This window comes from Orbicella faveolata, unplaced genomic scaffold, assembly GCF_042242905.1.
Source record: "Orbicella faveolata isolate gen_17 unplaced genomic scaffold, um_ofav_v1 contig_1, whole genome shotgun sequence".
NCBI lineage: Eukaryota > Metazoa > Cnidaria > Anthozoa > Scleractinia > Merulinidae > Orbicella > Orbicella faveolata.
The window spans coordinates 17697973-17715170 of record NW_028301536.1 but is presented as its reverse complement, the minus strand read 5'-3'; the positions used below and the strand labels follow the sequence as shown (position 1 = coordinate 17715170).

At 39.1% G+C, this 17198-nt stretch overlaps 2 protein-coding genes across 3 annotated transcripts; one reads left to right on the top strand and one right to left on the bottom strand.

Moving 5' to 3' along the window:
* The first annotated feature begins 972 nt into the window (after positions 1-972).
* On the top strand, positions 973-6375 carry LOC110045670 (kelch-like protein 3). The gene is made up of 4 exons (XM_020751273.2): positions 973-1258; positions 1419-2306; positions 3997-4227; positions 4416-6375. Exons 2-4 carry the CDS (start codon positions 1436-1438, stop codon positions 5030-5032), a joined length of 1719 nt encoding a protein of 572 aa, XP_020606932.2. The 5' UTR covers positions 973-1258; positions 1419-1435; the 3' UTR covers positions 5033-6375.
* Positions 6376-6400: 25 nt separating this feature from the next.
* Positions 6401-16067, bottom strand: LOC110045672 (uncharacterized). 2 transcript variants are annotated; one of them, XM_020751277.2, is made up of 3 exons: positions 15784-16067; positions 7931-8647; positions 6401-7353 (listed from the first exon to the last, which is right to left on the bottom strand). In XM_020751277.2, the coding sequence occupies exons 2-3, from the start codon at positions 8574-8576 to the stop codon at positions 7274-7276; spliced, it is 726 nt and encodes a 241-aa protein (XP_020606936.2). In that variant the 5' UTR covers positions 8577-8647; positions 15784-16067; the 3' UTR covers positions 6401-7273. The 2 variants fall into 2 exon arrangements, with proteins under 2 accessions (XP_020606936.2, XP_089149159.1); XM_089293033.1 differs by lacking the exon at positions 15784-16067 and adding an exon at positions 11131-11268.
* Between the last annotated feature and the right edge of the window lie 1131 nt (positions 16068-17198).

The window sequence follows — 17198 nt, the reverse complement described above, 5'->3', positions numbered from 1 at the left end:
TTAGTTTGTAATTATCCTTGTTCTAATAACAAAATTGTTTGACAATACATTGATAATTGTAAGAAGAAATCACATGAGCTCACATGCTGGTCACTTCTGGGATGATTTGCATATGACTTAATGTTCCATGCATCATTAAGCGAAAAGTACAACCGGACATAGCTGTCTAATTTCTTTTGTGTTAGGGACCCTTCTCCAGGTTTTGGTCAAATGCATCGTTCTCTTTTTCGTTGTACTCGGTGCTTTCTATTTTTTTTTTTTTTTTAGCAACGAGGAGTGAAACGCCCGTTTTGTGGTTGATGTTTGTCCCGATATTGAATTCTGCGTACATCCGACACCAGGCTGTCTCGGCAACAGAGTGTTTTTCACAAAACAAAAGACAATAATGCTACAACAAAAAGCTATGTATGTTAAAGCTGTTTTTAAATAGAACAAATCTTAGCTTAAAGATATCGTGACTAATACTCATATAGGTACCTAGCGGCGCCATCGAGTGCTTAAGTTATATTGCTCAAGGTATTTCATTTTGAAGCCCCATTCCGATGTTTTTAATTTTTTTCTGTTGAAAATATTTCCATTGATTTGTGAGGTCAGTTACGAGTCGTCTGTCTGCTTGTTAAAAGCAAATAAATAAACAATACTTTAGGGTATAGTAATTAATTAGCGGAATCGCAACGTTTTCCGCCAAAAACTCCCAGCGGAGTCTGATTATTCCGAGACAACAGTAAGTAAATAAACCTCAGAAACAAATTTCGCATATTTTATAAGATGTTGCGTGATCACACAATGATACGATCATACATTTATTTCAATCGTGGGTCGGATATCCGTGATCTGCTTCATTATCCGGCAAACACTCCGTGGGAAAACGTACAAAAACGCACAGTTGATAATCTAGGCGGCTTCTGCCAGACAAAAATATTGTTCAACAGTGCGCGACATAATTTCTATTTTTGATGACAAACAAAAGAAACACATCCACCAAAACAAAGAACTTTCATTTTCCCGCGCTCAGCCACCTGTTGCTCTGCTAAAAAGTGTCAGCCAATCAAATCCCCTCATTTGTTTTCTAGCCAATCATATTCTTGCACTGCCTTGGGATCAAATTTTCAAGGCAAGCACGTGGCTAAGGCGATGCAGCTGACGCAGGCCGCAGCTGATGTTTTGGTGGGTCGGAAACAATGGTACTTGTTATAATATGTTCTGTTAGCGATAAAAAGGCGCGAACCACGCGTCAGCCACGCGGACAACAATAGAGGTGGACAAAAATGTTTTTTGTTTAAGGCAAAGCGCCTAAAATGAAAGTTTAGGCTCTTGGAAACCAAATTAATGAGGCTAATTTGAATTTTATGTCCTTTGAAAGAAGATCAGCTTTCATTTGCATGCCAGTTCAATTGACGAGGCTTTTATTCCCGTAGACCTGCCGTCCCACAGAATGGAAAATTCAATTGTGTTGTACGATTTTACAGATGAACAGGGAGCAAGCGAGGCTTTCTGCGCGATGAACAATTTTCGAATGGAGAACAATTTTTGCGACGTGATTATTTGTACGGAGGACGGGGAAGAATTCAACGTTCATCGGCTCGTTTTGGCCTCTGTAAGTGCGTATTTCCGAGCGATGTTTTTGACGGATATGAAAGAGAGCCACGAAACAAACATAACAATCCGAGGAGTGGAATCGCAAGCCATGAGATGTTTGATAGACTTTGCCTACACTTCATCTTTGAGAATCACGTTCTCCAACGTTCACTCCTTGCTTTCGGCCGCCAGCTTACTTCAGTTTCTGACCGTGGAAAACGCTTGTTATGATTTTCTCAGGAATAGCATTAATGTGAACAACAGCCTCGAAATCTGGAACTTGGCCGATTTACACGGGTGTACAGAACTGCTTGAGCTGGCTGAGAGCTTTATCCGCGCCAACTTTGTGGCGATTTTGAAACTCGCGGACTTCAATTCTCTCACGCTCAAGCAGCTGGAGGCACTTTTTTGTCACGACAAACTCAATGTCCCGTGTGAAAGCATCGTGCTTTTCGGAGCGCTAGAATGGATTAAGCATGATTTAACCAATCGTCTCGCTGATCTTGAACAACTACTGACCCATGTCCGGTTTCCTCTAATGACGCGCAAATTTCTGATGGACACAGCCGCTAGAGAAGAGCTTATCATGAGTAGTCCGACGTGTCGACAGTTTGTTCTCGAGGCGATTGATTATCATCTTATCCCAGAGCGACGGACAAAGAACCGAATTCCGCGCGCGATCCCTCGGGACAGACTCAGTCGACTGTTGTATGTGGTCGGCGGTGAAGGTAGGAACTCTCTATGAGGTCGACAATACGAATAGAAAATATGCATAATGTGTGTATTTAGAGTATTCTACTGCAAGATTCAGTTCTAAAGCCAAGCAAATGAAAACAAGTCATCGGATCTGGAGATTATTAGTAAAGGTCAAACCACAGTTGCGCGCAATACAACAGGATTATAGCGCGCGGGTTCTTTTGATGGTATCAGCGGAAGCCTCTCTTGAGACCTCATATATCAAATTGGGCGATATATTTCAAGAGTCTCCTCAATCATATGATCACGAAAACACGAAAATTCCCAAACGGTTTGGCATTCAAACGAAGGTCTGGAATCGCGACTTCTCGTCGAGTTTCAGACTTTGTACCAGTTTACAGCCCTATGACAAGCAACTGGTGCGATCCCTACATGATAAGGTCAACATCCCTTAAATCAAGAAACGATCAATATTGCTTCAAACTAACGCCGAATGGGTAAACCTTTTTTTAGACCATTCGCCAGTAGACCAACTCAATCTTTTAAGTTTGTTTTTATCTGATAAATAATGCGGTCCAAGTTTACTTGAAATTGGATTAATTGTTTGCTCCAAGAATTATCAAAATTAAACATCCTGGATAAAACAAAAAACAAATGATTTATTTTCGACAATAAAAAATGTTTTTATAATTTATAATTGCTTTAAGGCTTAGAAACATGAAACGCGCCCACGCAAAATAATTTAAGCAATGACAGTGATGAAGCAAAAGACACGAAAACTCCGTAAGTACGTGAAATAAACCACAGAGTTGTATCCGCGAAGAAGAAAATAAATCGCCAAATCTGCCTGAGGGCAGGAGCCTTTGACGTTACTTAATGCGACGGTTGTAATAACAGTAAATTATCGAAAGCCTAGTCACCGCAATTTTCTTAATTGAATGACCCATGGGGGAGGTAAAACAAGTTTTACAAATTAACAATCATTCATTTTCCTCTATTTCAGTGGCAAATCTGTAAACTAGCTAAGCTTAGTGCTTGTATAGCTAAGTGCATGACCATTATAAATAAGATTTACATTTTCATTACACGCGCTCTTGAGCCTCTTTTAAGTTTTATTGGTTGATTTGTTCATTTAGTTTTGCTTTGTTTTTGTTTCTGATAGTGAACGATCAAAATGGATCGACCTCAATGTCCCTTTATCATCATTATTACTTTTCACCAAGGAGTTAATGAAACTGTAATATTTCGTAGAGAGAGAGAAATGATCCAAAATCGTCTTCCTTGCCTAACTAAATTAGCAGTATCATGGAATAGGACTTGTTACCTTTATTATATCGCACTCGTTATGAATATCTTGTCATCTGATTTAGAAAGCTTTTGACCGCACTCGACCTTAATAAAATTAGAATAATAAAAAATTTTCAACCTAAGCTATCGAAGCCAACACGTCTCACTCCTAATTAGTAATACCTCAATATTGTTAAACGTTATTTTGTTCTATTTTTAGTTATAAATTGCATCTTCGAATTCCATGATATTTATTTCTTGTATCATGTTTTGTTAATTTATCATATGCAAATCAACCTTCAGTTACTAAAGTTCAGAAACTTGGGGCCAAAGTCGCCAAGTTATATTACAGCATAGGTCCGCAATGTTTACATGCGCTAACCGCTTATGTGAACGGTCGCATTGTGTCTATCCTTTTGATCTTTTCCATTTCAGAAAACCGCAAAGTTTTAAATAACGTGGAGTACTTTGACTTCAACGAAAAGAAATGGCGAGTTATAGCACCCATGATTATTCCACGAAAGTTAGCTGGTTCTGCGATTCTTGACGGTCAGCTGTATGCCGTGGGAGGGATAAATAGGGAGTACGCTGACCTGGTGACGGTGGAGAGCTATAACCCCTGTGTAGGCCAGTGGACTTCAGTTACGTCACTCAATAAATGCAAAGGTATTCAAACAATATGAAAATGTGCTACATAATAATGCTCTGTTGGTTTTAAGACAGTATGACAGCTGTTTGCCTTAACTTTGGGTAAGTCTGCAAACATTTCAACCCTTCAGGCGCGGGCTGCGGCGTAATCTTACTGAAGCAAATGCTGCGAAGCACTAATCGCTTGTCATTGTTCGTTTCCGTAGGTGCTCTGGCATTATCGGTTCTAGAGGGATGGCTATATGCTGCTGGGGGTTCCCACAATGGGTCTGCGCTGAAGAGCGTTGAACGTTATGATCCCATCAAGAACGAATGGACCCAGGTGGCCAATATGCGCTTACCCAGAAGTCACTTTGGAATGGCATCTCTCCAAGGACGCCTTTTTGCTGTTGGGGGGTACTGTGGAATCTCGGAAATTGAGCATGTTGAGTGTTACGATGCAATGACCAACAAGTGGTCGGACATGAGCAGTATGAACAAGTCCCGAATGAACCACGCGGTAGTCACGTTCAGTGATCGTATCTACGTTATTGGAGGCAGTAACAGCGTTGGAATTCTAGACTCCATAGAGAAGTACAACCCAGATTTGAATCTCTGGCTGATTATCCGCAACACGATGGATCCGCGCAGTGGGGCGGGCGCAGCAGTGGTTTTAGGTGGGGAGGATGGAGCACAGGAGCTTTTCATTATCGGTGGACATGATAACCACAACAGAGACACGAACTCAGTTAAAAAGTTGAATCTGAAGTTTGCTGACTATTCTACAGCAAGTGCGCCATCCATGAACCATCCTCGAGTCTATGCCGCCGTAGCGTGTGCGTGATTTAGTACCTTATTTCCAGGGTCTCTCATCTTCCAACCACTTGCCGCCGCTCGAGATCTGGGGCATTTCCATCGCTAGAACCACCTGTCCGTCTTAGCTGGCGGGGCCTTGGCACGAGGAAAAGCTGTCGACTCTCTAGACATACGATTTGATTGGCTAGATTCTTGGAAGAAAATTTTCTTTATTCAACGCTGGTTTATTTCTCAATCTTGTCCACTGGTTATTTCTGACCGAAACTGTTCGATAACAGCAGCTGCAGACCTTAACATAATTCAACAAACGGAGTTCTAAGCAGAAAATTCTAGCCAGAAGTAGCATTCACATGTTTCGTTATGGAGCCCTTAACTGAAAGCGTTAAATTAGTTAAAATTTTAATCCAAGAATCAGGAGTCTCCAGAGCCACGTTTTCCCCCGTAGGCTAAGAGGGACAGTTGGTTCTGGAGCGAGGAATTGGACAGACCCTGGTAGCGGGCTCAAATCTCATTTAGTTAACAAAGAAAGAACATAACCCAATCACTATTTCTTGTAAGTATGGAATAAATGTACTAAATCTTAATTATGCAGTCATACATTACGATGTTAATTTGAAAACATGAGCCTTCATGGAGTGCTCTATGACACTTTGAACTCTTAGCTTTATATGCTTTATAATAGAGTCAAAGCGCACGAACGTTTCTCTTAGCCTGCTAACTGGCTCACGTTTGGGGAGCACACGTGCGAGCGGCCCCTTTTCACCAGACTCTTCCTGTCGGACCGCTTCGCTCGCGGGCTCCTGCGTGTGACTCACAGACGAGAAGGCCACGTTTTGCACAGTCTCAAACTCAAATGAGCATCTTTTATAAACCAAAGGGGGCGCAGAATGTAGTCTATGAAGACTGATTTCAGGTTAAAGTTCTCAATCAGGCATCACTCAGTCTTTGCTCATAACAAAAATAGTTCACAAAGTATTGTATTTATTATTTTGTCAATTAAAGTTACCGATCATTAGGGAAAAATGACAAGAGTTTTCCGAAGGCCCTATACCTCACTGTGAGGCTCTGTTAATAGGGGTAGCCAGACACTAACAAGATCACTGATATTGACCTTGGAAATAAGAGTGGCCAGTAGCTATTTTCTCCTCAGTTACGGAGAAGATAGGCAATAATAATACCAACTTAGATATTGTGCTGATGAAGCATCAACATCAATTCACAGAACTACAATCATTACAGGCCACACATAGAAGTGACAGATTATGCTTTGAGCTAAGGACTGATATTTTGAAAAATAATACATTGAGTTGCAACTGGAAGAAAGAAGAGTTATTTATCAATTATAAATAAAAAATAAAATTCGCTATTAAATGCTGTCAGTTATTGTCAGACACAATAAATGGGTTAGGACCTTTATTGGTTAAAACTCACAAATTCAAGACTTCAAAATCTTGCAAAATTTAAGTAGAAAATAAAAACTAGCTTTCATAAGGCTTTGGGATACCCAAAGGCACACTACACTTAATTTAGCATTAGCTTCAACATATGACTTGGCGAGATCTGATGTGACGAGAATATCACTGCAGTTTATTTGTGAGAGACAAGCAATCAAACAAATAAGTTTAGTGTTAGCTTCAATATACGAATTGGTGAGATCTACAGTGTAAAAATATGAGAATATCACTGCTGCAGTTTATTGTGTGAGAGACAAACAATCAAACAAATAAATTTAGTGTTAGCTTCAATATACGAATTGGTAAGATCAAAATGTGACAAGAATATCACTGTAGTTTATTTTGTGAGAGACAAGCAATCAAACAAATAAAATCCAATAATTAATAAGGCGGAAGAAAGTGTTAACTGATGTGATAACTTCTGACAATTTATATAATTATGAGGAAGACTAAATAGATTCTCTGACATGATTATACATGCAAAGTACAGGTACAACTTAGTACAAATAGCCTCCCAAACCAAATGCAGATGCAGTAAGTAATATAACAATAATTGGTTATTTCTCTTAACTGAAGCCAGTGGAGAAACTATACATTGCAACATTGTCTGTATCAGTCATTAAATTAAGAATGAAACACCCCCTATTAATTCCCTTAAAAATGAAATGCATTCTCATCTCTCTCACTGGTGCTACACTTACTACCTTACTACTCTCCCAATATATTACAGATGTGTTCTCAGCTGTCAGGCGAATATCCAACTTCTGTAAGCAAGTTGAGTGTCACATGTATTACAATTCATCTGTGGTTGTCCATCACTTGTTTAGATCTGTTTTAACATCTTCCAGTTCCCTTGTTAGATTTGCTACTCGCTTTTTCCATGAATTTACTTGCGCTGAAAAGAAACACACCAGAAACATGAAACAAAAATAAAACAACAAACTAAGACACCACCAAGAAGTGAGATAGAAAAGCCATCCTCTAAGTTTGAAGTTAGTCACTGGCTTCATTTATTTTCTAAGCAGGACAGTTACAATGCAACACTCCACCCAGCAGTAGATATGAGTTCCAGAGAATTATTGGAACAACCTGACAAAAGATCTGGGGTGATCCAGTCTCTTTGTGCTACAGATTCTGGAGTGATGCAACAGCCCTGAAAAGACAACAAGCTCCTGCCTCAAAGTCTCAAAGGGGCTACAAGTGTGTCATAGTAATAATGTAACATGCAAGTATTTTTTTGCTTCGAACAAAGTTACCTTCAAATTGTGGAAAACATCTGAATAAATATTTACAAAGGTAAGTTCAATTTCCTGACACATAATTCAAGATATCAAGCTTACTTTATATCTAACATTTCAGTAAATGTCTGAAGATTGGTCAGGCCAGTTTACATATACTTGTCACTGTTAGGGCAGAAAGCTAGGGATTAGTAATGTCATGGACTTTACAAGTTTGTAGCACTAGACTCTTACTTTTCAGTTTGTCCCGTTGGGTTACCAGAAGTTTGGCTTCTGCCTCATTGCCAATGGCCTCTGTTTCCAAATTCCTGATCTGCTGCTCCATGGTCTCGATCTTGTCTTCAAAATACTCTTCACGCTTATCATATCGCCTGTGCTTGATTTCTAAATTGATGATCCTAATTGTGTCAGAATCAGAATCTTCACTCAACTTGCAGATCTTGGACTCTGCTGTATTCAATCTTGCCAAATGCTCACTCAGGTCAGACTTGATTGTATTGTATCTGACCTTGGCTTCAGCTAGGCGCTGCTCTGCCTCATCAGCTATTCTCTTTTTATCTCTGACCCTAGCTTCCAACACGACAAGTTGATCACCAACTTCAAATTCTTTAGATTCGAGATTCTTCCTGATTTCTTCACTCTCTTCTGCCATCTGCTCTTTAGCTTGGTGATGTTCTTGTTTATCCTGGATAATTTTGTAGCTGTTGTTCAAATCCTCTTTTCTTTCCTTGATCCTTTGTTTGAGTGCCTCTACTTCCTCATCTGCCAGGTCAGCCCTTTCTTTTGCTTGCCTTAGGTGACGTATCAAATACTTATGCCTATTCTCTGCCCGCTCAGTGTCCTCAATTGTTTCCTTGACTTTTCTTTTGAGTGCATCCATGATGAGGGTGCAACAGAAAATTACAGTTAAGTGACACCTGCAAGCACTAGATTGACAACACGCTGGGAAATCTGTAAGAACAATAAAGAGAAAACAATGTCAAAACAGAGAACAGCAAAAAATCCAAGACAACCTTCAATCTTTACAAAAATGTAATTAGGGGGCAACAATAGCCTGACACTCCATATCCTTTATCAATTGAATACATAGGGGCCAGAGGCAACAGCAACCATTTTGCGATTAAAAGACACACAGAGACAATTAGGCATGATTTTCATCCAATCTAAGTGGAGATAATAGAACTTGGAGTGAACAATCAGCAAAATGCTTGCTCTTTTCCTAAGGCTTATTTCTGTTTTGTTGCATCCCTCAACAACCCAAGAAAGTCTTAAAATAGAATCTTTTTTAATTATTCACAGTTACTTTACTTTGACAAAGGGAGCAAAAGAGTTGCCATAAATTCAGTATTTTATGTCTTTTTAGGTCAGATACAAAGCCTTTTAAAGTTTTTTTTAACGTATTTTTTTAAATTTATTATACAGCCTTTTCAATCAAAACACTAAATTTATTTTGAGACTTAGTTCTAATAGTTCAGATCAGATATCAATCAGAATTGCATGCTTGAAGTTCATGGTGTCTCAGTCTGTCATCCTGGAAATTTTTCTTAACATTTTCAGTTGTGTAATAAACCTCTTCCTACACTTTTTTTATGAAAAAAAAAATCAAGGACTTTCAGCAACCATAATCTGAAAATTCAAGGACCTCTTCTCGAGTGAATTTGACTCAAAAGCATGTTGACAATACTAAATCACTTTTAGTTACAAAACCTACTCCTTAGAAATACTGGTTGTGAAACCACGTTATTAAGACAAGTTATTAAGACACTTGATAAAATTTAACTGAACTTAATCCCAGCTTTCCTTAAGTATTTGTCAAGTACAATGTTCATCACTGAAATAATATATAGAGTTAGCTAAGCCTAAAAGCGGAGCTCCTGATTGCAATAACTGACCAAAAAGGAACAAGAGAATGATTTTTTTCTTAGATCAGAAAATCAAAAAATTATCAATTGTGAGCATGTAACTGTTCAGCATGTGGTTTTGCTAGTTTTTCCTGTTAAATTTTAACAAACTATACCCAATAAGCCTAACCAAGATTGTAGAAATTATGGACACAATATATAAAGGACTTTCCAAGAGATGATTGTGCAAGGAATATGTCAGAAGAAAAGTCAACAATGTGCCAGGGGTTAATTCACGTTGAAATTTTGCCTTTGCGAGTACTCCCTCCTTGTCCCCCAGACAAATAACCTGACTTGAGCCCGCGATCCAATCGGAAAACCAGTAACTGGTCAGAGGTCGACTTCAAAAAAAACACCCAACCTCGATGAACTCTAAACCTGAGCCTGCGATATGGTCTCGTGATACTGGTCAGTGGATAGCTTGTTGCGACAGCTGTCAATTAACGATAGTGTGGATGCCCAAAATGTAGCTATGGTAATGGTGTCACTCTCTTAGTTTTCAAGATATTGGTGTACGGATGTACGGACAGTCACGTGACAACCAAAATTTTTCAGAGCAATGGGTTACCAAATTTTCTAAGGTATGGGGCTCTGCTCGCATGCCTTCAGCGCGCAGGAGCTCTGCTATCACAAATCTTAGTTTCCGAGACTACAGGTGGCGAACCTCCACTGTTCCACTATCAATGCAAGATAAGATTAAAACAATATCACAGTTTTAAGACTTTAAACACAACGTTCAGCGTAAATGTCACAAAACGTAGTTCATGGGTGTCCTTCTACTGCTCAACATGATGACGAAGTGAAAAAATCGCTGTTCTTGATGAATGTTCCAGCAATATTCTTGATGTTTCTTCTCTTTTATATGGCCAACTAACGTGGATTCCCCGATAATGCTAAGATTGATGCTTTTCATACGCACAAAACAAAATGCTTTAAGGTATCAGTAAGGGGAAAATTTGCCATTTTGCATAATTTTACTTTTTTAAGTGGTTGGATAAATCTCAAGGTAATCTTTAAGATAAAAAAACTCCACAAAAAAGTATTATATCTGCCGCTAGTTATTACATGAGAAAGTTTTTTGCATATTAATTACTTAATTGAAAGTTGACAAGCTCTGTCAAGTGAATTAATTATCGAGGCAAGAAGCCACATGACATCAAAATCATACTGAGTTGACACGCAATTCGTTCGCCATAATCAATGCCAGATGTCTTCAAAGAAGAAAAAGCGATCTCGCCTGTTTTCATCGGCTAAAGGAAGGCCAAAGAAGGCGAAAAACACTTTCAACAAAGAGTGGGCCGCTAAATTAGCAGAAAGGGTCATTTTACAATCAAGAAAAATTGCTAGATAAACTCAACAACGATCGCGATCACAAAGCCAGTGAGCAAGCTGAAATTAGTGCAAGCCGCACTAAAATACTGTTGCAAGAAACTGTCGAACCATAGGAGATTGACGAAGAGAAGTGGACGAAGTTGAAAGGCAGATCGATTGTACAAAATTAGAACCAGCAGTGCAACAATTTTTTCTTCCTGCCCAGCTATTGTTATTGCTTCCAGCATCTTTGCCTTTGCATCAACATTGGTTGATGAAGTCCCGTTTATGATGTCTGCTCCCGCGTTTCCCTTTGTGCGCTTGCATTTTCTCGGGGACCTTCTACGGGCCTTCTGCATGTTAACTGACATGGTCATAATTCTGAAGAGTAGTCAACTGATACCTAAAATTTCGAATGCTAATATAGTAAATCAAAAGGTAAGTTCACGTTTACTAACTTTGGAATTCTGACATCACACATGAAAAAGCGGTTTATTCACTGGTGAATAAGTTACCGCATGCCGTCGTGGAAATTTGTACCTGTTCCATGTTAACTGTCACAGTCCTATTGTTAAACAGAAAGTTGGTTCCTCTGCGGTGTCTCCCTTGGTGTGATAATCTCATAGCACCTGAAAGCCGCCGAATTTTATTTTTCCTCTGTTTCTTGAGAGTAAAAAATAGGCAAGTTGTATGTGCATTTCGACTTCCAGGTATGCAGCCCCTGGACCAAATTGGCTGAAATTCGAAGAGAATGTTGTCAGAACGATCACCAACAAAACCGTGTCTACGAATTCTGATTATTCTTTTCATTAAAAAGTTATGCCTTTTTGTCGTGGACAGTCCTATTTTTTCCCCTTTTCTAACTTTAAAATAATAACAAACGCATGTGCCAAAAATCTGAGACACGGTTTTTGAGGTCAATGTGTGAAGAAGCGGACGCCATGTTAATCGTTTTCTCCCACCTAAATTTAGCGGGCGTATACCTTGATTTATGGGTTCGCGAAGCTTTGTAAACAGATCCACATTTCCGAAACACGGTAAATTTTTACCGTTTTAAACAGGTCGGGTCATAATCTGTAGTTATTAAGCTTCCAATAAGTATACGGTTTATATGGGTTTTTGTTAAAACCACGGACGCTAGAGCGGACCGTGCACGGATGGTCAAATGGGTTATATCAATACCTTAATAAATGAATTCTGGTTGTCTTTTCCCAGCCATGCCTTGCAATCTAAGTTCCTTCTTCAAACATTTTTGTACGTATCTCGATGTGCATGTGTATAAAAAAGCACGGACATTGGGTACCAGTAGGTTTGAATTTCCTCAAGTGACCCGTAACAAGAGTTTAATGTCAGGAACTCCATGGCAAAGGTGTCACGAATTTTAATTAACTGGATAAGAGAGAGCTTTTAAATTTTAAGCTGTCATTTAGTGAGTATTCAAGGACTTTGAAGGACCTGTATTTATACCAGCAAATTTCAAGTACTTTCAAGGCCTTTGAAAAGGACTCCTAAAATTCAAGGGGAGAAAACCGCAGGAAAATATGAGCCCTCAGTCTGCTGTACTTGTTCCATACTGACAAGACCTCCTGCAATATTCATACACATTATTTTTTCACAGTTTGAAAAGTAAATCACTTTCTTATAGCAGGTTATGACATCATTTTCAGCTTGATCACATGCTCCTCTTTTAAAAATGATTTGGAATCAGTGTTTTCCATATCACCATTGGACCCTGAGAAAATTGTGTATTTCATAAATTGACCGCAGTGGAATCATTTAAATTCAAATTTGAGACCTATCAAAATTGAGTTTAACTGGATATCAGGCCTGTTTAAATCTGACTCTCTCTTGCTAGGTGTGGAAAATTTTAGGAATGCCCATTATGATACTGGGCGTGACACTTTCCTCTTCTAATTTAGTAATTCTCTAAAGCCAGAAGTATAATTTGGTACTTACACACAATTAAGGCAGCCTGGTTAAACGCTTGGGGTACTTAGCCTACGATAAGCATCCAATCCAGGGAAAGCAACTGCCATAAACCTCCGACAGTAACGACCTTCATTACTTTCAGAATTAGCGGCCTTTTGGGCTCACTAATTTCGCAGGGTCACTGTCTTCGGGGAACAACGAACATTATACAAAGTTGGAACAACTGAGTTTTTTTAATGAAATATAAGATAGCAATTCAACACAAAACATTTTTCTCAGGTAAAATTTGTCACTGTTCCAGTTTCATGTTACTAACATGGGGTGGCCTCTACATGTCTACAACGTGTTGTCTGTTGTGGGCACTAGTTGTGCAAGTTTCTCCTGGAGTTCTTTTCTGAGCCCTTTAATCACCTTCCTTTTTTACAGTGACATCATCGAAACAAGGGATCTCTTTTCCTCTTCCTTAATCCTTTAAGCCCCGGAGAAAAACCTTATTTTTCTAAAATTATAATAGTTGATCGAAAGACCACAAGTAATATACTAGTTGAAAGGTATTGTTTCGGGTATGTCCTAAATCACCACAACAGACATACAAAATGTCACAAATTGAATTGAGGAGTCTACAAAGTAAAAAAATGAAAACATTCAAAAACACCTTATTCCTTGTGTATACTGGGTATTGTATCGGTGTATACCAATATTCAATAGGCTGTCGGTTTCGAACAACTTTATTCCATTTGGTAGCAGAAGCGTCGCGTATAATTGAAACAATGATCAGTCAATATAATACGTAGTATGTAGTTCGAAATCTGATGGCCTTCAGATAATGTCTTATCACAGTTGTTTCTGTGTCAATTGGTCAGTGATACAGTAGATAAGGCAATTATCGTTTGTCACGTTATGCACGCGTAATTATGTGAAATTATAATCAGTGACGATACACTCCCCGCCCCCCCCCCCCCCCGCCAAATACAAGTTAAACTAATATTTTTGTTTACAGTAACTGAATGTTGCTCAAGTTATTATGCAGATAGTCTATGTTCATCATTGGGTAACAGAACGACCAACTTGTTAACTGGTCTCTCAATTGTGACGTAACCTCTTCCGTTGTATTTCAATACCGGTTCTCCAGGTTTTGGGTTCTTATATTGTACATGAACCTTGCGTACTTTGCCATCTGGTCCTTCAAATGTCTTTGATACTTTTCCCAGTTTCCATTGGTTTCTGATTAGATTGGAATCCTGGATAAGAACAACATCTCCTACTTTTAAGTTTCTATGTGCAGTATGCCATTTCTGTTGTATTAACAGGCTTGGAAAATAATCTCTTGTCCATTTCTTCCAAAAGTTGTCTGTAACCATTTGAACAAATTCAAATCGACGGTGTGGATCAGCTGAGTATCTAAACAGTCCACTAGGTATTTTAGATGTGGATCATCCCAGGGGAAAATCGTTGTTGGATGTTGTCCAATCGGTCTCTCATTAAGCTTGCAGTCTCATAACACACAGTTTGTAATTCAGAAAATGTCAGAATGCTTTCACCGATGGCTGCTGTTATGGTTATGGTTGGTACTATCGTAAGTTTATGGCACGACCTTAAATTAAAGACTTTTGCCCTTGTGTAAATATTATGGCATTTCATTGCATGTAAAATACTGGGTGTCTGGAAAACCCAAATAGCGAATAGCGAATAGACGCGAACAGCGAATAGCGAATAGTCCCGAATAGTGTGAATAGTGGCGAACAGTTGCGAAAAGTGGCGAATAGTGACGAATAGTTGTCAATAGTCACCACCTTAGGTCTAATATCCTTGCATTAATTAATTATCCAAATAAGCAACAGAATTTCAGTGAATTTATTACCTTTTCTTCTCCGGACTCAGGCTCGGGCTGTCCATCGCCGACATTAAGAAAACAGAAAACAGAAGGATAACCTAATAAAGACATATTTACGCTTTTGGAGTGGTTAAAACAGAAGAAATTACGTTTAGAAACACCTTTTGTCCTGACAAGCGTCTGTGCTTTTTAGTGGGAAAATCCCGTCTTACATTGCTGCAAGGTTGACTGCGAGATACTGGATACTTTATTTGCTACGATTTGCCACTAATTTGCCACTATTCACACTATTCGAGACTATTCATACTATTCGCTATTGGGGACTATTCGCTGTTCGCTATTCGCAACTATTCGCTATTCGCTATTCGGGTTTTCCAGACACCCTAAAATACTGGTCCAGTAGCTCTAATCCTCACAAAGTACTTACAGTAAAATGCTTGAACAAAATACTATTTCATATCTACGCCTTTAAAAATACATGTTTTAAAGGATTAATAGATTTGAATACAGGAAAGCAACATAAATACTTGACGATAAATGTTGGGTCCAAGCAGTGCAATGACTTTTGACCGGTTCTTCAAGAAGCCAATTGAAGGCTTCTCAGTGAAACCATTTCAAGAAATGATCCAAGCTAAGTTTATGCCAAAACAAGCAAGTTTAACTATTAACTGTTTAAAATCCTGCTGCGATGTCCGCCAGTAAACCACGACAAAATATACAGGGAAAACGATAATTCCGATATGGTCTTAGCTTATATTAATTGTCTTTAACAACACTACTAGCTGGCTTCAAACAACTTCGAACTGAGTCTATATCCTCATTACTCCAAAATAACAAAATCATGATTCCTTGTTTAGGCTGTTAATTTTCATTTAACGTAATCTGAGTTGCGATAAAGTAGAAAACGGGCAAAGAACCCGCATTTTGGCAAGGTTTCTTCGTCTGGACAAAAACCCATTGACAAAATACAACATGGCGTCGCACGCGATCGTAAACAATCATCCTGTGAATTACAATGTAGCTTGCAACTTTCATAGTAAGGCAGTGTTTGCGATCCCACACAGAAACTGTTTCAGTGATTAGCCTTAAGGAAATAATAAGGTATACATCACCTGGAATGAAGAGAAAGTGGCCCTCAACTGAAAGATGAAATACAACCACACCTCAGACTCCTCGCCAGATCTGAGCGTGCATGTAATTGAAAGTGACAACTCCGTCTTCGTGTATGTTACAACAAAGAGTCACAAGCTTACAGGCGCGGGTCTGGGTTTAAGATAGACCCTTATCTACATGGTTTTGTACTAGGACAGCTAGGATACCTTAGTTCAAGTGGAAAACAGGGAAATTAACGAATTTTTTCTTCTTTTTTTTTTAATCCGTGCGGGGTGTAGACAAAACCTGTACCCCCTTCTAGACACCTCAATTTTTTCGGTGAAAATAAAAAAAAAATAATAATAAATTAAAGCTATACCGCCGCTTCTTTCGCACTTTAGTTTACTTCGATTCAGCATTCAGCTCGACAGAAGGTGAAGGTGTTCTCCTTCACGCAACACATTTCCAAGGTTTATTTGGCAATAAGCTACTCGGACAAATTCCGTAAAACTTGCCATTTTCAAATAGCATTGCCTTCAGCCATTTTGTTTTCCGCCATCAAGGATTTTCCGCCGACCAACCCAGAAGGGGGAATCCAAGTTTGTCTACACGCGCGTAATGACCCTCGCGAACGCCCTTTTATAAAAGTACTCTTCCAAATCGGGACCAGGGCTCCGTTTCTCGAAAGCCCCGGAAACTTTTCGGGCTCGGAAAGCCATAGCAAAATCTCGAACATTACGATTACAGCGCTGTTTGATTCACGTATTCTTAATATGAACAGAGGTTCCCTTCATACAAGAAGTTTCAGACATATACACTACTCCGTTTGTAGATACAGATGAACTAAAAATGGCTTTACGGGCCCGAAAAGTTTCCGGGGCTTTCGAGAAACGGGGCCCTGGTCCATAGTTGACTACTCTATAAACTACCTCAGCAGTCAAGAAGCTGATCAGAGGCCCGGTTCTCCAAAGCCCCAGAAACAGATACAAAATAAAATTCCGAAAGAAAAGAACCACGTTACTTTTGGAATTAGCAGCCTTTGGGGATCGTTACTTTCGGGGGTGTCGTTGCTATCGGGGGGTCGTTACTTTCGGGGAGCAAAAAACGTTATTTTAAGTTAGTACATGGAGCTCTTTTCTGTTACGAAATTAAAGACGAAAATTCGTAAAAACTGTTCTTAAAACATCAAATTAAAATCGTTTAAAGTTATACTGCTGCCACAGGGGTGGGCTCTTCATGTCTAAACCGCGTTGTTCGGCACTGGTTGGCAGGAAAGCTAGTAAGATCAGGAGCCCTGGTAAGATACCTTAAACTGTTTCTACTTTATGATGCATTGCTGTTACGTTAACCGCGTTATCATGGTAGGTGGATTTTTACGAAAAATGCGAAAAATCTTTTTTTGGCTGTTCACATTGGGAAGACTGAGATAAATATT